This window comes from Thalassophryne amazonica, chromosome 10 (genome assembly GCF_902500255.1).
Source record: "Thalassophryne amazonica chromosome 10, fThaAma1.1, whole genome shotgun sequence".
NCBI lineage: Eukaryota > Metazoa > Chordata > Actinopteri > Batrachoidiformes > Batrachoididae > Thalassophryne > Thalassophryne amazonica.
The window spans coordinates 2891009-2914249 of record NC_047112.1 but is presented as its reverse complement, the minus strand read 5'-3'; the positions used below and the strand labels follow the sequence as shown (position 1 = coordinate 2914249).

At 42.5% G+C, this 23241-nt stretch overlaps 2 protein-coding genes across 2 annotated transcripts in view; one reads left to right on the top strand and one right to left on the bottom strand.

The window, feature by feature from the left end:
- Window positions 1-1691, top strand: part of frem1b (Fras1 related extracellular matrix 1b) — a 199592-nt gene extending 197901 nt beyond the window's left edge. Inside the window, exons 35-36 of the mRNA XM_034179310.1 lie at window positions 301-386; window positions 487-1691. Of these exons, the coding sequence (XP_034035201.1) occupies window positions 301-386; window positions 487-677 (277 nt within the window). The 3' untranslated portion in view covers window positions 678-1691. The remainder of the gene's footprint in view (window positions 1-300; window positions 387-486) is intronic.
- Window positions 1692-13255: 11564 nt separating this feature from the next.
- The window catches only part of LOC117518230 (nardilysin-like), a 38113-nt gene continuing 28127 nt past the window's right edge, over window positions 13256-23241 (bottom strand). Inside the window, exons 6-8 of the mRNA XM_034179309.1 lie at window positions 20455-20524; window positions 15766-15818; window positions 13256-13882 (exon numbers count right to left, since the gene is read on the bottom strand). Of these exons, the coding sequence (XP_034035200.1) occupies window positions 13783-13882; window positions 15766-15818; window positions 20455-20524 (223 nt within the window). The 3' untranslated portion in view covers window positions 13256-13782. The remainder of the gene's footprint in view (window positions 13883-15765; window positions 15819-20454; window positions 20525-23241) is intronic.

Genomic DNA, 23241 nt, shown 5'->3' with positions numbered 1-23241 from the left:
AATCTGTGCCTCTGTTCTTAATGTTATCGGATACATTCCATTCCTGGGACCTTCTAATAGCGATGTCACTTGTCGGAAACACACGAGTACTTGGTTTCGGACGTCTCCGTAGCTGTTTGTTGTGAATGCTGTATACTTTGAAACCGGTCGCGGACGTGGACAGACTATCCTGGTGGATCATCAGATGGTCACTGACAGACTAAATTTAAACGGTTATGATTTCAGTGCGACACGTCCTTTAAATATGAGTGAAGACACAAATGGTAACAAAGTGTTCTCACGTGACGTCTGGTTGGACAGGTTGAACAGCAGCCTGAGCCGCGCGCGCTCCAGGAAAGACATCAACTGGATGTGGAAGTTTGCAGGGAAGAAGTCGTTTTGGATCGGTGAGAAAATACTAATAAAAAAAAAAAAAAAAGGATTTTATAGTTCATCACTGAAATGTTTATGTTCGGTTTCTAATGGCTAACGCTTCATGTTTCACAGGACCGTCTGCTCGTCCACACAGCCGCTCTGTGTCTCTGTTCAAACTGAAGGGGGCGCCACCGGGTCAGATCAGCTCTGACGTGGGCTCAGAATGTGTGCTGGTTGAAAACCCTCGACGGTGGATTTCTACAAACTGCTCTGCTGATACACAACACAGGTTCATCTGCTCAACCTCGACTCTGACTCACTGAGTGCGTTCAAAGGTCTCAACCAATCAGAACAAGTCGCTGTTCAGCCCCGACACTCTCAGCCAATCAGAACGAGCCGCTGTTCGGCCCTGATGCTCGTCTCCACTTTTATCTAAAACGTCTGTTTGTTCTCTTGAGCTGATTTCCACTAAACCTGATTTGTGGCTGAAAGTCAAGAGCGGAATTTAAAAGGTTAATTTTGGCAAAGGTCAAGATCACTGAGGTTGAAGGTCATGGAAGTAGATTTTTAGCCTAATTTGAACCAATCACAGCACACACACACACGTCGGTGGGTCCCTGAATCATTCAGGTGGAGGTCAGTGATGTGATCTGCTGGGTGTTTTCGGCCTGCGCTGCACCTGATGCCTCGACAGAATTCTTGCATCGACTTCTTGGACCCGGACATGAATGCCATCATGTCGGCTGATTTTGGTAACGCCCCTTTTTTGAAACACAAGAAAGTCACAAATATTTTAGTGACATTTTGACAGAACAAACAGAAGCATTTTCATTAACATTCTAAGACTGTGGGTGGAGTCTCACTGTGGGCGGGGCCCATTCAGTTCGACCACACACACGTCAGGTAACGTCAAAATAACTAATTCAGTAATCAGCGATTTCCTCAACAACTCCAAAATTCCAGACAGAATATTTTGGGTAACAACTCCAAAATGAAAAGACTCAGCTGTGGGTGTCAGGGGTTGATGTCCAATGTGTGGCCCGTGGCCCACATTTGGCCCACACTGTGTTTCTGGCCGGCCACGATAATTAATAAATTAACTGCATATAAATAAATTACTGTTAAACAGATTAAACAGTGGACTTTTCTGATTATTTTGAAATTTAAAATTACAGTCAGTGTTCATTTCCTGTACAACATATTTAATTGTATTTTTTGTGTATTTACTTCACACAATATGAATTATGATTATTTTTGTCCTCTGATCTTCCATCCAGATCAATTTATGGACCAACAAAGGAGGGTTTTGGGTTAAAGGTTTTCTGGTTTAAAGTGAATGAGAGATATAAACCAGTCAATTAAATAAAGTCTCTCTGTGTATTTATGTCTAAGAGTCATTTTTCACATGCAATTTTGTTTAATGTGGGTGTTTTTTTTATTTTTTTTACAGTCAAATAGTGTTAAAATTACAATAATATTAATCACACTGATCATAAACTAATATAATTACAGTTACCAGCTGCTCAAACTTTCTTCACTTTTCCCATACTTTTGTCTGTGGGTTTATTCTTGTTATATATATATATATCATTAATTTAAAAGAAAAACAGAAAAGCAGAAATGAATACACCACAAGACATCGAATGAAAAGGAGCAGAGGGAAGAACAAGTCTTACATTTTCTGCCCCTTTTTACAATACATCAAACTTTCTTCACTTTTCCCATACTTTTGTCTGTGGGTTTATTCTTGTTATATATATATATATCATTAATTTAAAAGAAAAACAGAAAAGCAGAAATGAATACACCACAAGACATCGAATGAAAAGGAGCAGAGGGAAGAACAAGTCTTACATTTTCTGCCCCTTTTTACAATACAATCTTTCAATTTTAAGCATCATTATTCAACATTATTTAACAGATTACATTTTTTTTACTTTGTCACATACCACTGACTTATTTCATAATTTTAGCCATTATTTAAAAGATTACATTTTTAACAGGTTTAGACTTTTTTAGACTTAAAACATTTTAGACATTATTAACAGATTACATTTTAGACTTTGTCACAACCCACTGACTTATTTCATAGTTTCATACTTACTTAATACATCTAGTTTAATAAGTTTTTTAAATAATTTAAGCAACCTTGATTCTTTGATTTCTTTGTTGAGGTTGTTCCATAATTTTACACCATTCACTGCAATACTCCGTTCCTTTACTTTGGTTCTGAATCTTGGTTTTTTAAAGACTTCTATTCCTTTCAAATTATAACTACTTACTCTTTTTTCAAACATATTTTGAATGTTTATTGGTAGGGTATTTTTATTAGCTTGGTGCACTGTTTGTAATATTTTCAAATCAACTAAATCATGAAATTTAAGTACCCTATACTTAATGAATAATGGATTAGATGGATCTCTAAAACAACTATTGCTAATCATTTTTAAAGCTCTTTTCTGCAGAATAAATAATGGTTGTGTATAAGTTTTACATGTTGATCCCCAGATTTCTACACAATAAGTTAAATATGGGACAATCAATGAATTGTACAATGTTAATAAACCATAACTATTTAACGAAAATTTTACTTTATGCAAAACAGCAATGGCTTTCGCTATTTTTCCTTTTGTGTAATTTATGTGTGACTTCCATGTAAGATCTTGATCAATCATGACTCCTAGAAATTTCATTTCTTTTACCCTTTGTATGTCCATTCCATCTATTTTTAATGACACACCATTTTTTTCCACTCTGTCATTAAACAATATGAAATTTGTCTTAAGATTTAGTGACAATCTGTTTATATCAAACCAATGTTTAACTTTTCCAACTCTGTATTTATCACTTGTACTACTTCCTGTATATCTGATCCAGAGTAAAATAATGTATCATCAGCAAATAATATGCTGCCAAGTACTTTAGATACATTCACAAAGTCCATTGATATACAAAATAAACAGTTTGGGTCCAAGTACCGACCCTTGTGGTACTCCATAAATAATGTTATACAATTCTGATTTAGTATTATTTATCTGAACAAACGGTTTTCTATTTTCTAAGTAGCTTTTTACCCACTGATGTGCAATCCCTCTAATTCCGTATTGTTGTAACTTGTGAAGCAATCTTGAGTGGTCGATAACATCAAAAGCTTTTTTCAGGTCGATAAAAATACTTACAAAATAATCCTTATTATCTATTGCTGTTGATATTTTCTCTGTTAATTCCATAATTGCCATAGCTGTCGAATGTTTTGTTCTGAATCCATACTGAGCATGATTTAAAATATGATGTTTCTCAATGAATTTGTCCAACCTTGTGACAAAAACTTTTTCCATAATTTTAGAAAACTGTGGAAGCAATGATACTGGCCTGTAATTTGAAAAATTATGTTTGTCTCCATTTCTATATAATGGGACTACCTTGGCAATTTTCATTTCGTCTGGGAAAATTCCTGTTGACAGAGACAGATTACAAATGTAAGTGAATGGTTCAATAACAGTTTCTATTATACTTTTTACAGTCATCATGTCTAAATCTTCATAGTCAGTTGACCTTTTGCTTACACAGTTTTTACAATATTTCTTATTTCATCTTTTTCCACATTGTCAAGGAAAATACTACTGACCATATTTACAAGTGTATTTAATTTATCTTCTACTATTGGTTTATTTCCCACCAGACTTGATCCCACATTTAAAAAATAATCATTAAACTCATTTGCAACTTCTTTTATGTCATATATCTCTTTATTTTCCTTGACAAAGTAATTTGGAAAAGTTGATTTCATTCCATCACTTTCAATCACACTATTTATAATTCCCCATGTTGCCTTTATATTATCTTTACTCTTATTTAATTGTTCACTATAATAATCTTTTTTTTTGTTTCCTAATTATTGTCAATAGTTTATTTTTATATTTTTTGTATCTGTGTTCTGTTTCCTTTGTTTGCATTTTTAAAAAGCACCTATATAAATAGTTTTTCTTTATACAAGCATTTTTTATTCCCTTAGTCAGCCATGGTTTATTTACGCTTTTCTTACTAATTTTTATTAATTTACAGTTTTTATTATATGATTTCATCAGTATTTTCATAAATGAATTATATGCTACATTAACAGATTACTGCAAAAAAAATACTTTGTATTCCAGGGTACCATTTCAATATTTCAGCAGATTTTGACTGAAAATTTGCTGCTAAAATGCAACAAAGTAAACCTTCTCAACAGCATTATTCTTTGAGGTGACAAAAGTAAACAGGGAGCTAACATATTAGCTCGCTGTGTCACAAAAAAAAAAAAAACTTTTAAAATGTGTCTGAATAAAGTTTTTAAAAAGAATGATGCCATCATTAGATGATACTAATAAACTCGCTTCCCCCTTCTGCGGCGGCGGCGGTGCAGTTTTAGCTGCAGCCCCCCATTCCTCCCCCAGGCTGACGGCGGCGCATCTCAGGGTTGCTGTGTGACCTTCACCCACTTGCCTCAATTCGGATAACGGACTTCTTCAAACTTAGTGCACATAAACAATGTCAAATGTGTATGTGCTGTCTTTAATTCTGATGTGTGCCATTATTACAGTAAACAAGTAATAATTGTGGACTAATTGCTGTTTGAGGTAACTTGAGTGTAAACATAATTTCTCCACTGTGAGATCAATAAAATATATCTCATCTCATGTCAACTCTTGGCTTATTATCGCGGTAGCTAGCATGCCTGGTTAGTATGGAGGTCGCTCTGAAATGAACGATTCTTGTGAATCACCTGTTTTGGCTCGAGTGCGTTCACTATGTCTGTTACATCACAAAAAGTCACTGAACTGAACAGATGAAGTCATAAAAAGACTAAGTGTGCTAACAGACTAAACTTCCAATCTCAACGGAATGCATTTTATGCTAATTTATGGATCACAAAACAACAAATCAGGAAAAAGTCAGAATATGAAAAAAAAAAAAAAACATTCTTTGATCAACTTTTATTTCCTCTTTGACTGCAGAAAGTTTGAACACAAAATGTTTCTTTTGTTTCTGGTCAATTTCATTTCATTTACTACTAAACTTCCATTTCTGTATTTAAAATGTTTAGTTCATCACCTTTTCTGAAGCTTCTTTATTGTTGCGACATCACTGGGAATCCTCTTTAACCTCCGACAGTAAAATGAAACGTAAACACCAACGGATGTGGCGGCTGTAAAAGCCACAGCCAATCACCTTGCACCGGCCCGGCTGTCTGTCAAACTACCCTGAGTGCGTCGTAGCTCCGCTCCAGCTAACCGGGGATCTTTTTGCTGGGGATTTTCCTGTCTCCAGCAGGGGGCAGTAATGCTGCACCCAGTTGCCAGACATGGTTTTCCAGTGTGAAGCTCAGATTTAGTTTTTCCATCAGGACATGAATGCTACATTAATGACACGCCTACAGTTTCCCGCCTCTCTGTGGTGTGGGTGTGGCCTAGCTGAGGATTTTGTGGTACGGGTACAGGGGGCGGGACGAAGTGAATGCCCGGATGTCTGTGATGGGCGTGGCTCCCTGAGGTGACAGCAAGGATTTTTTTTTTTTCGAACTTTATTTTAGCAAATACAATGACAAACAAGTGAACAAAGCACAAGGCCACAAAAAGAGAACAAAAAAAAAAAAACTACTAACCTCCTAATGCCTCAAAGACATGAGTAGAGATGAAGTTCCATAAAGAGTTTGGATTTTGTAAATATCTTTGAATCCACTTGATTTTGAAAGATGAATGTAAAGTTTTAAAGTCTAGTACATTAAATCCCCCTGAGGATATTTTATTAATCATTACATTTCTTTTAATGAGGTGGGACCTTTTTTTCCAAATAAAATCAAATAAGATTTTATCAACCTGTGTATTTATGTTATTTGAAACTTCAAGGGTGGAGCTTGCGTAAACTAAACTTGAAAGGCCTTCAGCTTTGGACAGTAATATTCTACCCGAAATAGATAGGTCTCTTTGAATCCACAAATTGATTTTTTTTTTTTTAATTAACAGAATGAGAGGCTCAAAGTTTTCTTATTGTCTTAGGGCTTCATTTTTCATAATAGTGACTCCTAAATATTTCACTTTTTGCTTCACAGGGATTCCTAAAATTTCTAAATTGTCACAGCATTTAATAGGAAATAATTCACACACAGAAAGGTTGAGCTTGAGGCCTGAAGCCATTGAAAAATTGTCCAACAATTTTATAACACAGTCTATTTGAGAGGCATCTCTTAAAAAAAGAGTCGTGTCATCGGCCAACTGACTCAAGCGTATTTCTCGGCCAGCAACAGTAATGCCCTTTAGGTCACTATTTTGAATTAAATTTGCTAATATTTGCATAGGTAACAAGAATGCACTTAACGGGTATCCTTGTTAGATGCCTCGTTCAACCTCAAATCTATGTGTGGTACCATGTGGAAGCTTTACTGAGCTTTACTTAGCTGTTGACAGATTTCTTAAAGTATTCACCAAAGTCAAAAAGATCTAAAGTTTTGAACAAAAAGTTATGCTCTACTGAATCGAATGCTTTATGGAAGTCTAAGAATAAAATAAAGCTATCATCTGAAATAAAATCTGAGTAATGTACTAGATATAAAATAAGTATAATATTGTCTATGATGTATCTACCAGTCATAAAACCATTCTGGGACTCTTCAATAATTTCATGCAATACCTTTTTTAATTTTATTGCAAGACAGAGAGCTAAGATTTTATAACCATTATTGAGGAGGGTAATTGGACGCCAATTATCTAAAAATAAAGCATCTTTGTGGGGCTTTGGAATTAGTGTTATTAGTCCTTGATATAGTGAAGGAGGAAGCTGTTCCTTGTTTATACTTTATGAAAAAAACTTTAACAAAAAGGGAGAAAGCTGAGAAGAGAAAGCTTTATAAAACTCAGATGTTAGTCCATCTGTGCCGGGAGATTTGTTCAATTTAAGCTTTTTAACAGCATCAGAAATCTCCACCGATAGAATTTACATTAGCTACACCATTAAAAAAATTATTCATTATGTATTAGTGAGAGGTTGGACATAAAGGATTTTATAAAAATTTCCACAGTACCTGGATATGTCTTTAGGATTATCTATAATACTACCATTAATAGAAAGCTTATTTATACTGTTTTTAGTTTGTCTTTGCTTTTCTAATTTAAAGAAGTATCTTGAATTTTGTTTTGTTTGGTGACAGCAAGGAGGCCGGTGTTCTGTGGAGATGAGGTGCCTTGCGTAACTGCACATGCGTGCACTGAAAAAATTACTTGAACAAAGTTCGCTTATTTTGATGGGCAAGTAAATGTATAAAAATCCCAGAAGACCATAGAGCATGTCCATAACTAATGTAAGCACTAATCAATGTAGCAGGCTGTAAATGATTGCTCCAGAGGCTATTTGTCTTTATGGCTTTTACTCCCCGTCACTCCACATCTTAACAGCACAACGACAACACGCTCTCCCCCGTGTCCCCCCATTACCGTATATGACACAGTATATGTGCAGGCACATCTGTTACCGTATATGACATCTCCCCCTTCAAAATGGATTATTCCCCTTAAAACAAACAACCCGTTGCTTACTTATATTTGGAACCAATCTCCTTACATTTACTGTGAACTCTCTCAAATCAATATTAACCCATTTATGTAACTTCTATTACAGATTCAACTCCGCAAGAACTTGGATCAGCATTCACAACAATAATGCCATTTCAATACAAACATTCTCTTTTCTGTTCACATTCCATCTCCACGTTTCCCCCTTTTCTTTTTTTTTTTTTTTACATAACCCCCCCCAAAGGCCATAGGTACCATCTACAGGTCAAGCCTGACGACTGGTTTGCACACCCGTCCAGATCTTGTCACAGTCTGACCGGGTATAAGGCTTACAGGTGGAGTCACACTCTGACTGGAGGGAACCGTTTCTGACACGGCAGAGTGAGTGTCTGTCTCAGTATTGTCGCTGATCGCTGGTAGGGAAGACTGGGAAACCGGTTCAGGTCGAAGGAGGCGGCGATTCCGCCGAAGCTCAGCCCCCTGCTGAGTCTGTATGACGAGTGATCTCGGAGTGGTGCTTTCTCCTGAAACCACTGCTGACCGTGACCACGATTTCTCATGGTCTAGCCTGGACCTTACCACATCGCCCGGCTGTAGGACAGGTAAAGATCGGGCTCCATGGCGGCGATTGTAGTAGTAGGCCTGTTTGGCCTTTTCTCGGTCGTCCTTTTCCTTCACCGCTGCTCTGCTCGGCCACCGTGATCGAAGATTCTTCTCCAGGGTAGGGAGCGTTGTCCTGATCTTTCTCCCCATTAACAGCTCTGCAGGGCTGAAACCGGTCGAGGAGCACGGAGTGGACCTGTAGATCATCAAGGCCAGCACTGGATCCGCTTGTTTGAGGATCTTCTTAGCTGTTTGCACGGCCCTCTCTGCATGCCCATTGCCCTGTGGGTGATGTGGGCTGGACGTGCAGTGTCTGAAGTCGAATTGCTTCGCGAACTCCTGAAACTCAGCACTAGAAAACTGCGACCCATTATCCGTCACTACTTCATCTGGGATGCCAAACCTGGCAAAGACTGCCTTCAACTTACGTATTGCATGTGTACTGGTTGTGGATGGCATGTGCAGTATTTCTATGAATCTAGAGTAATAGTCTGAGACAACCAGGTAGTTCTGATGATTGTACTCACATAAATCCATTGCGATTCTTTTCCACGGACGATCTGGAAGTGGTGTAGAGATGAGTGGCTCCTTTTGTTGTGTTCTTTTCAGTTCAAAGCGCACTTGGCAAGATGACACTAGGCCGCTTATATCTGTAGCGAGACCAGGCCACCACACTGATGAGTAGGCTCTTTCCCTACATTTAGTCAGTCCTTGGTGTCCCTCGTGAATCTTCTGGAGAATCTCTTTTCTCATCAGCTGCGGGACTACGATCCTTCTTCCCCTGAGGACCAGGCCATCGTGCTCTGACAGTTCTGCTTTGACCTGCATGAACTGTCTTATACCCACAGGCACCTTGCAGCTGTGTTCTGGCCATCCTGTCCGTATGAACTTTATGAGTGACTGCAGTTCAGCAACCTCTGCAGTTGCCATCTTTATCTCTTCCATCTTATTCTGGCTAGCAGGGATTACCCCCACTATGCTAGCAACATAACACGCCACATCACTCTTGAGTGTCCGGCTCGGTACATGTGGACAGCGGGCTACGTGAGAGAGTGTCTGCGACTATCAGAGTTTTCCCAGGAGCATACTCTGCCACGGGACTGAATCTCATCAGTCTCATTAGGAGACGCTGACACCGCAAAGGTACGTTGTCCAAGTTGCAGCTGTTTATGAGCGGCACTAGTGGCTTGTGGTCAGTTACTAGTTTGAATGATTCAATGCCAGTGAGGTACCTGTCGAACTTATCGCACGCCCACACGCCGGCCAGACATTCCTTTTCAATCTGGGCGTAGCGTGTCTCTGCGTCGGTGAGTCGCCTGGAACAGTATGCGACAGGTTTCCATTGCTGCCCATGAAGCTGGAGGAGAACTCCTCCCAGTCCATAGCTGCTAGCGTCGGCTGACACGGCCGTAGGTTTGCTGACATCGTAGTAGGCCAGAACTGGTGCCGTTGTCAGTAGCTGTTTGGTGTGTTCAAAAGCTGTTTGTTGTACGAGACCCCATGTCCATGCGTTTTTTCCCTTCAGGAGCTCGTACAGCGGCTGTGCCACTGTTGACAGGTTGGGAATGTACCTTCCGAGGTAGTTTACCATGCCCAGGATCCTCTTCAGTTCTGGCACGTTCGTTGGTGGTGGCAGCTGTTGTATAGCCTCGACTTTGTCTGGGTCGGGCCGAATCCCATCCTTGTCAATGAGATGCCCGAGGAAGCGCAGCTGGTGTTGTCTGATGGAACACTTGTCGAGGTTGAGCTTCAACCCAGCTATCTCGATGCGCTGCATGACCTTTTCCAGACGCTGGTCGTGTTCACTCACTGTGGCCCCATAGATGAGCACATCGTCCATGAAGATCTCCACTCCTTCCAGCCCCTCCATTGTCTCCATCATTTTCCTTTGGAAAATCTCGGGAGCGCTGGTTATTCCGAACGGCAGCCTCTTAAAGTGGAATCTGCCGAACGGGGTGATAAAGGTCGTGAGTTTGCAGCTGTCTGGGTGTAGTGGGATTTGGAAGAACCCACTGGCTGCATCGAGCGTCGTGAAGACCGTGGCACCACTCAACTTAGCTATAATTTCGTCTGTGGTAGGTAAGATGTACTGTTCTCTCTTAACTGCTTTGTTCAGTCTTTTTAGATCTACACAGATACGTGCTTTACCAGTGTTTTTCTTTAAGACTGGCACCATGGATGCACACCAGTCGGTAGGCTGCGTCACCCTTTCTATGATGCCGTTCCTCTCCATACGCTCAAGTTCCTCTTTGACTTTCTGGAGCATGGGAATTGGCACGCGCCTAGCTGCGTGGACAGCGTACGGTTGAGCATTGTCTTTCAGCTGTATTCTTACAGGTTCAGTCTTAAGAGTTCCATGCTCGCCAAATGCTTGCAGGTGTCCTGTGTTACACACCGCTTCCTCCACTCTCTTCACCAGGTTCAGCTTCACAGACAGTGATCTGCTGAGGAGGTTGCTGACTGTGCGGCCCCGGACGACGTATGCTGTGAGTGGGTGTTTCTTTCCTTTGTAAGCCACAGTGCTCTGGAACTGTCCAATGCACTGTAACTCCCCTCCTGGGCTATCCAGTTGGATGTCTGCAGGTTCGAGTGGTGTTTTGAGTCTGAGTGAGTGATAGGTTTCTTCACAGATGATGTTCACGTCGGCTCCCGTGTCGATCTTGAACTCAGCTGGAGTGGAGCCTATGCGCAATTTGACTGTCCATTGCTCTGATGCTTCCGCAACTGCTTTGCTCACTGCCCCAAGGAAATATGACAGTTGCTGCTGCTGCTGCTCCGTGACCTCGCATACAGCCCTCCTACTCTTGCACACTCTGCTCCAATGCCCCACTTTGTTGCACGAATTGCATGTGGATTCCCGCGCAGGGCAGTTCTCGTCTCTGCTATGACGCATTTTCCCGCACTTTCCGCATTTGCCATCTCCGTTATGTCCGCTATTCCCCTTTTTCTTTTGTCTTCGGAATTTTACGTTGTTGTTAGGTTTGTTATTCACTTCATGCACGAGCCCAGTTTCTGCTCCTTGCATGCTAACATGTGAGGCGATCTCCTCGGACTGCCTAACAGTTTCTATCGCCACCGCCAGGGTCAGTTGCTGCTTTAGCTGGAGCTGTTTTGAGACGTCCTTGTCCAGTATACCAACAACAATTCGGTCGCGAATGTTCTCTTCCCTGCTCGCGCCGAAATCACAGTGTTCTGCCAGTTCGTACAAAGCCCTTATAAAAGTCTCTGCTTCTTCCCCAGGTCTTTGAACGCGTTGGTGGAAACAGGCCCGCTCGTGTATTACATTCCTGCATGGCACAAAGTACTCGTCAAACTTGGCCAGCACGCAATTGAAGTCTTCGTCATCTTCATTTTCCCCAAACGTGAACGAACGAAACACATTCTCAGCCTGGCTTCCCATAGCGTATATCAGGCTGCTCACCTGCACGGCGCCATCTTCAGTGCTAAGTTTGGTAGCAGTTCTGAATCTCACAAAACGTTGCTTCCAGTCGGGCCACTCAGCAGGTTTGTCAAATGTGAAGTTTATCGGGGGGTTGAACTTCGCCATGTCTCACCGGTTTGCACTTCTGACACCATGTAAATGATTGCTCTAGAGGCTATTTGTCTTTATGGCTTTTACTCCCCGTCACTCCACATCTCAACAGCACAACGACAACACGCTCTCCCCCGTGTCCCATTACCGTATATGACACAGTATATGTGCAGGCACATCTGTTACCGTATATGACACAGGCGATGCTACAAGTTTACAAAGCCACATGCTGAGCAAAATAAAGCCTTTTAAGAGAAAGGGTCTGTGCTGATCGTCTGAAACGGACTTGTGCATTTAAAGTGAAGCAGTGTGTTTCTATATATATTTTTTAAAAACGTGGTTTGCTCCACCGGCTGTTCTCACCTCCGCAGATGAAACGCACTTCTCGGTGGTGGGTAGAAGAAAAAAAAACAAAACGCGCATGCGCAGTAGCGCGACGCACCTCATCTCGACGGGACACCTGTTGGAAGGTCAGATCACTGACGTCACTGTAGGCGGAGCAAGGCAGGCCGTCGGCACCGCTGGAGGCGGAGTCTTTTTTTTCTCCCAAAACTTTATTTCAACAAATGCAATAACAAACAGTAAACGAACAAAAACAAGGTCACAATAACGTTCTCAGTATTATCATGAGAAATAGAAAGAGATTAAAAAAAAAAAAACATGCAGATACCAGCCAGGGCAGCCATGGCTTTCCAGCAGGGGGCGTGCCTGTTCTGAAACCTGCGCCACATGCTCCCAACCAGGGTTGCCTTGGTCTGTTCAGAGTACAGGTTGGAGGGTTTTTTTTTTTTCCTTAACTAATTAAGAAGAAATGGAATTACAACATCTCGTAGTCAAGACAAATATTCAAACAAAAACAGACAAAAATAAAAACAAACAAGAACAAATTCAAAAGGGCAGTGGGCCCTCAAGGGCCCAGTGACAGATAAGGAGCAAGGTCATTTCCTAAAAGTAACATAGAGTTTATATCCTTGTGGATTTTACACGCCAGCTTAGATTTCACTTTTTGGAGAGACAAGAAAAATAATTTAAAGTCATTAACAAAACCAACAATGTAGGGCTTATTGTTTCTCCATTTACAACTATGAATGTAATATTTACCCATGAGTATGACAATATTTACCACATCAGAAATAGAAGACCTTAGATTGTCCATATAAAAAAAAGAATGTGAGAGATGACAAAGGTAACATATCAATTATTTTCACAGATAACCACTCAGCCAAAAGTTCCTAGATACAGGGCATAAATAAAACATATGTTCTAAGGTTTCCTCAGCTACATTACAGAAGGCACAAGGCTCTACTTCAAACCCAAATCTTCTTTTAAGGAAATCAGCAACTGGATAGATTTTATTTATTATTTTAAAGTGGGTTTCTTTTACCTTAGGTGAAACAGGCCACTTCACAAATTTTGTGTGAGCCTTTTCCATAACTGACAAGGACACTTCATCAGTTATTCTGAACAAGGCTCCGTTGAAGTTATGGAATAGCTCTACTTTAAAGGCTACACTAACAAATCTGTTATCACATTTCTGATTGTTTATGTGAATTTCATCTATAATTAACTGAGGTAAATGAGATCTAGCATTAGAATTCTTCTGAATATTTTGTATCAATCTAATCAAAGGCAGGGGGACAGCTTTGCAGATTTTGTTATATTCATACTGAGAACAATTTAACTTATATTTAGATGAAAAGACACTATGATTCAAAAATTCCAAGTCACTGAGAGGAAGGAGGAGGGTCAGAGGTCAGCACACCTGAACTTGGTGGCCTGTGTTTCCACGGTGATGGAGAAGCCCAGCACCCCTGAGGTGTTCCTACAGGCTGGGTAGACCTGATACCTGCATGTCAGGAAGGACAACAATCACCTCAACCTGAAGACGCAACGTCAAGTTCCACCAAACTCTTCAACATTTCTGACAAATTTGTGACATTTGGTGGCTGAGAACAGGTCAGATGTTTTGTTGTTGTTGTTTTACTTTGTAAAATGGTACACAAACATCGTTCTCGTTTTCTGTGCAGACAGAAGCAGAACGCAGTTCAACACCACGCTGCACCTTCAGAGCGTCAGACACATGAAACCTGCAGCTTCGATTCAGTTTGAACATTTTCTCCACGTTTCAACCACGACTTCAAGACTGACCTTCAGCTTGACCTTGCAAGGTGCCTGAAGGTCAAAGGTAAAGTGACTGTATATGAACTGTGGATTTATCTTTAAGACATTCCTCAGAATGGAAATTCTAAATATCTCCTCTAGATAAGAACTGGGTCAAAATCTGGACCTGTGACCTTGAGTTTGAACCTTTTTTTCCCAGAATAAAAATGACTTTTTCCTTGGCTGATGGTCAGTTGTTCCATTAATGTTGATCAAAATCAGGCAAGTGCACAGGACTGAAAACAAGACCCCCCCCCCCCCCACACACACACACACACACACAGTACATGGGTGTAATAAACAAAATCCACTAGACAACTGATAACTCCAAAAAGTGTCAAAAAGGTCCACGTCATGTCAGGTTCTCTGACCTTCCTGTTATTATTTATTATTTCAGCTGCTGCCATTAGGGGGCACCACAGCAGATCATCCGTCTCCTTCTCACCCTGTTCTCTGCATCATCATCTGTCACACCAACCTCCTCTTTGTCCTCCCTCTACTCCTCCTGCTTGGTAGCTTCATCTTCAGCATCCTTCTTCCTATACAGTTGTGCTCAAAAGTTTACATACAGAATTTTAGAATTTTTTGGCCATTTTTCAGAGAATATGATTGATAACGCAAAAGCTTTTTTCACTCAGCCATAGCACTTTGTTTCAGAGAGTCCTGTATTTCAGCTGAAGTTACTTGTATTTGTGGGTTTTTCTTTGCATCCCGAACAATTTTCCTGGCAGTTGTTGCTGAAATTTTTGTTGGTCTACCTGACTGTGGTTTGGTTCCAACAGAATCCCTCATTTTCCACTTGATTATAGTGTGAACACTGCTGACTGGCATTCTCAGTCCCTTGGATAGCTTTTTGTATCTCTTTCCTGTTCTGTACCGTTCACTTACTTTTTCTTTGACAATCCTTTTGCTTTCCCCATGACTCAGAAACCAGAAACATCAGTGCAGCACTGGATGAAAGATGAAAGGGTCTGTCAGGAGCCCAGAAACCACTGACCTTTTACATACACACACACACACACACACACACACACACACAGAGAGAGAGAGAGAGAGAGAGAGAGAGAGAGATCACAGGTAAGGATGGTTACCTTTTGTGGCCATTCAAACCTATTTGTGTCAACTTGTGTAGATGTTATCAGGCCAAAACCACCAGAGTATGTAAACTTTTGATCAGGGTCATTTAATTAGTTTCTGTAGTCATTATGATTTAAAAAGAGTAAACACAATGTTTTGACAATAAATGGCTTTACCCACTCACTAAACCATGAGTGATTTTGTGTGTGTGTGTGTGTTGTGTGTGTGTGTGTGTGTGTGTGTGTGTTGTGTGTGTGTGTGTGTGTGTGTGTGTGTGTGTGTGTGTGTGTGTGTGTGTGTGTGTGTGTGTGTGTGTGTGTGTGTGTGGTTATTCATATTCTCTGTAAAATGGCCAAAGGAAAAAAAAAAATAAAAATTCTTGCCAGGGTATGTAAACTTATCAGCCACAGCTGTATACCCTGAGTCCCTTCTCATTTAATCAAAGTCTCGGGCTCAGACAGCAAACTGACCACAGAAAGAAGCCGTACGAACCCCAGAGTCTCCTTTGTTCTGAGGAAGTCGAAACACAGCTCCTCCATATGCATCTGTGAAGGCAAACAGACAGCAGGACACACGTTCAGCTCCATTACACTTGAACTTTAGTGTTTGGAAGCAACACAGCAGACAGAAACTCATCGAGACCCCGAGATGGACAAAGTCAAATGTGATCATTTTCAAGAGAATTTCATACATTTTCTGTGAAATTTTTACATTTGAAAATTTAGAAACCTAAATTTGATCAGTCTGTCTCAGGCTGCAGGTGTCTTCCAAAAGCCACTAGGTGGCGCTCCAAGCAACACATGCTCAAGTGCCCTAAAGGAGAGTCGGATGTACAGCAGGATCTGGCTTCAGATGGGGTGATTTGCTGAAGTTCAGTGTGTCCCATTGGAATTTGTGGCTGTTTGTGAAGGTGTGGACACTCAACACCATCAGTTCCATCAGCACATGTTCTCTGAGGTTCAGCAGCCCCGACTGAAACATTCAACAAGGACAATATGTCAGATGATGACCATCAGGCAGGCTCGGACTGATCATCTGTGATTTTGGGCATTTTCCCAGTGGGCCGCTGCACGTTTAGACGTGCGTGGCCGGCCCTCCCATATTTATAGAGATTATGGAATATACAGTGTTCTCGAACCGCGCGCTGCTGTCACACGAGGAAAGTCCATGATCGGTGAAGCTACAGCATTTAATCGGCGCAGCTGCAGAACCACTTCCTGAATTTGTGTCAAAATAAAAGTTCTGTAGTGTTTCATACACGGCGCAGTCTTATTCTAGGTTTCAGTTTTGTTTCCATTTGATCACACAACGGAGACTTACATCGAGCACAATGATTGACATGACCAACAGCCAATGACAATTGGAGAAGCATACAGGGTGGCCAATCAGATTGCAAGAAGAGCAGGCGGCTGCTCCTGCCCCTGTGAATGGACTGAGTCCTCGGCACCTGGACTTCTCTCAGCTCTCCTACTGATTACAAGGTTGGAATCGTTTCTTTTATCCTAATTAACTGTGCTTTACTTTTGTTAATCTTTAAATGCAACACCTACAGACTTCAGCTCCTTAATTTGCTGCTGTGTGAATCCTAGCAGTGGTTACACATTACCTCTCACTCACTCTCTCTCTTTCACACACACACTTTGGAGACACAAAAACTTTTTTTCCGCTGTGTGCTGCTTTTGCTTCCGTTTTGTCAGACCCGGCGCCAGAAAAAAAAATATTACGGGGCGATGAGTTTATCATCACCCCCCCTCCCCGCCCAAAAAAAGTGCGCGAAGGAGACGTGCGCTCCTGTAAAGCTCGTGTATTTACGCTGCACCATTGTAAGAGACTGACTAAGAGTGAAGAGTGATGACAGTATTTTTTTAAATTATTATTTGAACGTATAGACCCTCGGTCAAGTGATCTCCTGCATACCACAGAGCCGGTGTTCTGTCGAGATGAGGTGCGCCAACTTTCGACACGCTGAGCTGTGACGTACCTTGGCATTGTCCAATAAGAACGACACGTCGGGCCAAAACACGGAAGACTCATGGCAGAAACCACTGATCTGTACAAAATGGATTGGACGAATCCGATTGGTGCAGAAACCACTGATCTGTACAAAACATTAACGTGTCACAGGACTGCTCATTTATAGAGCAGTTTTCTAAACAAAAATCATTGGAAATATTTTTTTGTTGTTGTTACCTCAAAATTTCTGATTACTGTTAAAAAAAGTTTAGAACACTTGTAATTAAAATAGGTAAATAAATCAATAAATGGTTCTTTAGCAACCTTTCATCTGTATGAAAACCACCTGTTATTTCAGATTAGATAATTTCTTGTTTTACATAAGGAACCTCAGACATTTATTTTTAGACAAATAAAATAACATGGAAACTTGTATATTTTTGAAGTCTGGTAGATTATTTATATCTTATTTCAACCAGAAAAACAAACACTAAATAAATACAAATGTTTATTATAAATGCAAAAAGGAAATAATTTAACAATGACTGCAGTGTAAAGTAGGATTTCTGTGACATAAACCTCATGATGATATATATATATATATATATATATATATATATAGTCATTTAAACTTGTAATTTCATCAAAATATGTAATTGCCTTTAATGTTATCAGGATGCCCCCCTCGTGGCGCCGGGTCTGCGTTTTGTACTATGATCAAGGTGAAATGACAATGAAAGTGTGTGTTTAGGTGTGTGTTCATGGTGTTTAGGTGTATAGTATTTGTTCATTGGGGGTTCGGTATGGACGGGTGGGTGTGCATGTTTGGGGGTGGATTCGTCGGGCCAATAGTGGGCTGGTCCAGAGGAAAAATGCCAGGGCCGAAATTTGTTCCCAGTCCGACCCTGCATCCTGCCCTGCACCAACCCTTTTGGATGACATATTTAAGCTAAAACCAAGTGCCAAACGCATCATATGTACTTCATATGAACACAGTTGTGAACCTTGATTTTTGGGAGGAGCACGTCAGGCTACAAAGAGGGGCTCAGAGCTGGTTTGCAACGATGCAGAGGGTCTGTGTGGTTGCAGAGCAGCATAAACTGGGCTTAAGTCACATTTATTTTTACCCGAGGCCAAAATATGGCCATTGTGTATTCCAAAGACTTTGTGTCCGTCCATCCGTCTGTGTTCAGCATAAGTCCAGTCCTGTTACTGACAGCGTCTTCACATTCAGAGGGAACATTCTTGGGACACAGACCTTGGACACGTTCAAAGCTGGCTAACCTTGACCTATTCTAAAGGGTCAAAACACACTCTTTCATTCATTACATCCAATGTTACATTTACAGGGTGTAATATCAGGATAATGAACTTGTAGGACATTGAAGGTAGCTGACCTCAGCCTAGACTTCAAACAACTTTATTGATCCCAAAAAAAGGGCAATTACATTTACACTCCAATTACCTCAGACAAGATACAGCAATTAATCCACAATTATTACTTGTTTACCGTAATAATGGCACACGTCAAAATTAAAGACAACACATATACATTTGACAATGTTTATGTGCACTAAACTTGAAGCATTCCGTCGTCCGAATTGAGGCAAAGTGGGTGAAGGCCACTGCAACTGGAGTCACGCCGCACTAGCTTGGGGGAACGGGGACCTGCCGCAGCTAAAAACCGCGCAGCCCCCGGAGGGGAAGGGGCGGCGTGAGCGGTGGCCGGGATGGGGTGTGTGATGGGGGCAGGAAGGGAGGTAAAGGGAAAAATGGAGCATGCTTCAGTCTTGTCCATGTGTAAGTCTGTCAGTTTATTGTCTTTGTGGGTTGAGATAAGAAAGGAGCTGAATAATCTCACCAAGGCCTGAAGACATTCCTCTGGAGGAAAACAGTGGGCAATTTGTCCGTCAGGCTTGATAAGCCTGGAGTGTTGTGGTTGAGCATTGAAAAACACTTTTAACAGTTCCACTTGAACAGCCAAATCCCAATTATGAATTAAGAATATTCCCAATTATGAATTAAGAATATTCACCGGCCTCTGAAACCTTCAACTTCAACTGAAGGCACGCATCTGTTCCAAGATGTCATTCAATTTGTGTCTGAGTTCAAGAGTCAACACAGTCTGAGAATGCACTGCCTTGCCAACCTCGTTAATCATGATGGACAAGTGAGGGCCCGTGGTTTTCTTGATGCCGCTGTCTTGCCAATTTTCCGGTAGATCAGGGCAGCATATAAGCCAGAAAGTACCAGCCCTGCTACCATAAGACCAAAAATGAACAAATCCTCGACGTCCTCAACGGAGAAAGGCACCAAGCATGCAATACGCCAAGACCCCCAGGAGTCGAGAACATAGCCCGCAGGATACGTTTCATCTGGGCAGGTAGGATCCCCCGCTCCTGACCTTCTTGTAGAAAAAAATGGTTTCAATAGCTTTCAGAGACCAGCTTATCAATTCCATGGTTAATCCAATAGTAGTCCAATAGATCCAGTATCCAATATAATTTGAGGAATTCACAGTCTGGTGAAGTGGGGACTTGAAGGTTAAAGCAGAGAACAGACATAAGGGAGAGTGGAGGAGATGCGACCGCCCTCCGCAGAGTCTCAAGCTGAATCCCAAGCTACTTTCAGGATCAAAAGGTCACACGATATGTTGGAGTTTGTACATTAGTGCTACTGCATGAGATGGGCCAAAGTAAACCTATATGTTACATTTCCTATTTTCATGCTCATACGGCTGAGGGTACTTTAGCATTGCCATCTGTATTTGAAACATACATTTCACAGAATTTAAAAAACAAACAAACAAACAAAATAACATTTTCTAACAATCTGGAAAAAACTATTCAGTCACACACCACCTGAAGATGTGGGCTAAATATTTATTAAAGTTGCTTTTCTTGTTTCCACTGTAATGACAACATACTGAAGGGTGATTTTTGTGTCCAGTTACACCGCTATTATTTTCTTAATACATATAAGCCACTTCAGAACACAAGTCACACGACCCGCCAAGGCAGTAAAAAGGCTTTTTTTTTTTTTTTTGTCTGGAAAAGATGATGATTTTTCCAATTCTGTACAGTTTTTGTGAGATAAAAACCCCAATTTGATTTTTCTGCTAAGTGTCGAACACTTTTAGGGCTGTTGTTCAAATAGTGATGATGTTTAAAGCATCTCCATGGATGCTGAGAAAGAAAAGCACAGTCCGGTGTGCAGGATGTGACTGACCTGTAGTGTTGTCCCTGCGGCGTCAGGGCCCAGCTGATGGTCAGAGCATGAACCTTCTTCACAGGAACCACTGCAACACAAAACCTCTGATACTTCAACATTTATGCAAAGCTAATACCACAAATAATAACAGGAATAATCATCATAAGAACGATGATGACCTCTGATGTGTCAAATGGCTGCTGCAGGTGAGAGAAATCAGCTCGAGGCTCACGAATGCAAATACAAAGAAGTCAAAAACCTCCAATCTGTGGCACCAAAATCATCACTGAAAACTGTCAAAAACTCCATCAACAGCAGCACTGACAAACTACAAAACAACATTTTTGTTGTGTGGGCCGCCGAAGAGGTGGTACTGCTGGCCCACCACCACAAGATGGCGCCCTGCTTGAAGTGCGGGCTTCAAGCATGAGAGGGCGTCGGAGCGACCAGGAGTGACAGCTGTCACACATCATCCGTACCAGCTGTCACTCATCCACTACTCATCACCACCACCATAAAGGCCGGACTGCAACTCCACCTCCCCGCCGAGAAATCAGCTACCATTCAGGTAATTTCCTCTGCTGACTCAAAACATTAAGTATTAATCTGAACTACTTTGCAGCCGTTTTCCTGGTGTGTCCTTATCTGTGGGATTGGCGTTTGGTGTGATCAGCGACGGCTTCGCCTCACACCCCAAACCAGATAAGTGGTTAGACAGGAGCTGCACGAGTGTGTGATTGGAGGTGGAGGTGCTCCCTCCTAACTAAACACTGACTGTGGGATTACTGAGTGTGCGAACTCACACTTATCAGGACTGTTTCTGTTCTCTGCCAGCAGTACCGGGTCTGACTGCTGAAGACAGTGGCCACCTGGGGCGCAGGGCTTGGTGGCTCCGGTGTTCTTCAGCTCCGTTGGTGGTGGAAGCTGTGTGGGGATCCGGCTCTTCTCTCGCCAGGCGTCTTGTATCGTCAATCAATCAATTCAATCAATGAATCAATTTTTTTATATAGCGCCAAATCACAACAAACAGTTGCCCCAAGGCGCTTTATATTGTAAGGCAAGGCCATACAATAATTACGTAAAACCCCAACGGTCAAAACGACCCCCTGTGAGCAAGCACTTGGCTACAGTGGGAAGGAAAAACTCCCTTTTAACAGGAAGAAACCTCCAGCAGAACCAGGCTCAGGGAGGGGCAGTCTTCTGCTGGGACTGGTGGGGCAGTCTTCTCGTCGAGCCTGCCCACACGTCACCTGGTGTATGATTGACATTCCACCATATTGTTATTGTCTGTACGTCGTTGTGCGATTCACAACATTAAATTGTTACTTTTGGCTTATCCATTGTCCGTTCATTAACGCCCCCTGTTGTGGGTCCGTGTCACGACACTTTCACAACAGGAATTCTCGGCCAGCGTCATGGATCCCGAGGGGCGTCAACCATCGCTTGAACAGCCAATAGAAGAGCGAGGTGCACAGGCGCCAGCAGGAGGCATGTTGGGTGAGCTGCAGCACATCTTAACCGCCTTTACCGCTCGGTTGGACTTAGTTACCGAGCAGAGCAGTGTTCTCAATCGTAGGATGGAGGCTCTCACCGCCCAGGTGGAAGCGCGTGCTCAGGGCGCTGCTGCAGCACCTCCTCCTGCTGACCGTGTGCCAGAAACAGACATTCCGCTGGTCGTTCAACGAACCCCCCCACCTTCCCCTGAAGCATACATAAGCCCTCCGGAGCCGTACGGTGGCTGTGTGGAGACGTGCGCGGACTTCTTGATGCAGTGCTCGCTCGTCTTTTCACAGCGTCCCGTCATGTACGCATCAGACGCTAGCCGGGTGGCTTACGTTATAAATCTGCTTCGAGGAGAGACAGCGCCTGGGCTACGGCGCTCTGGGAGCAGAATTCACGGCTCCTAACGGTTTATACTGAGTTTGTGAGGGAGTTCCGACAGGTGTTCGACCACCCTCATAGAGGCGAGACCGCTTCAAGTGTGCTGCTGTCGATACGGCAGGGGCGTCGGAGCGCAGCGAAGTATGCAGTCGACTTCCGCATCGCGGCAGCGCGAGCCGGCTGGAATGCTGTTGCGCTCCGCGCCGCCTTTGTAAACGGACTGTCTCTGGTCCTTAAGGAGCACCTGGTGGCGAAGGACGAGCCGCGGGATTTAGATGGGCTTATCGACCTGGTTATACGGTTAGACAACCCGATTACAGAACACCGACGGGAGCGAGACGAGGGGCGTGGTCAGGCACAAGCCGTCCCTCTTCCTCCCGGGTCCGAAAGGGAGCCGACTTCTCCACGCTCCGCTGCCAGGGTTCTCCACGTGACGACAGCTCCCCCTGCTGATGTTGCTAGGGAAACGAGCAGGGCCAAAAAGCGATCAGATCAGAGACAAAGGCGGCTGATCCATGGAGAGTGTTTTCTCTGCAGCTCTACCGAGCACACACAGAGAGAATGCCCCAAACGGTCAAAACAGCAGCACTCGTCCTTAGAGACTGGGCTAAGGGTGGGTCACAACACCCACGTGGGGAGACCCCGACGATCTGCACGTATCCCAGTCACGATCCTGAGTGGGGATCTAACCCTTCACGCCCCAGCACTGGTGGACACGGGGTCGGAGGGGAATCTACTGGATAGCAGATGGGCAAAGGAGGTTGGGCTCCCTCTAGTGGCCTTACCGTCACCATTGTCGGTGCGGGCACTAGATGGCACCCTTCTTCCAATAATCACACACCAGACACAGCCAGTGACATTGGTGGTGTCTGGGAATCACAGGGAAGAGATTGTGTTTTATGTAACACCTTCTATCTCCCGAGT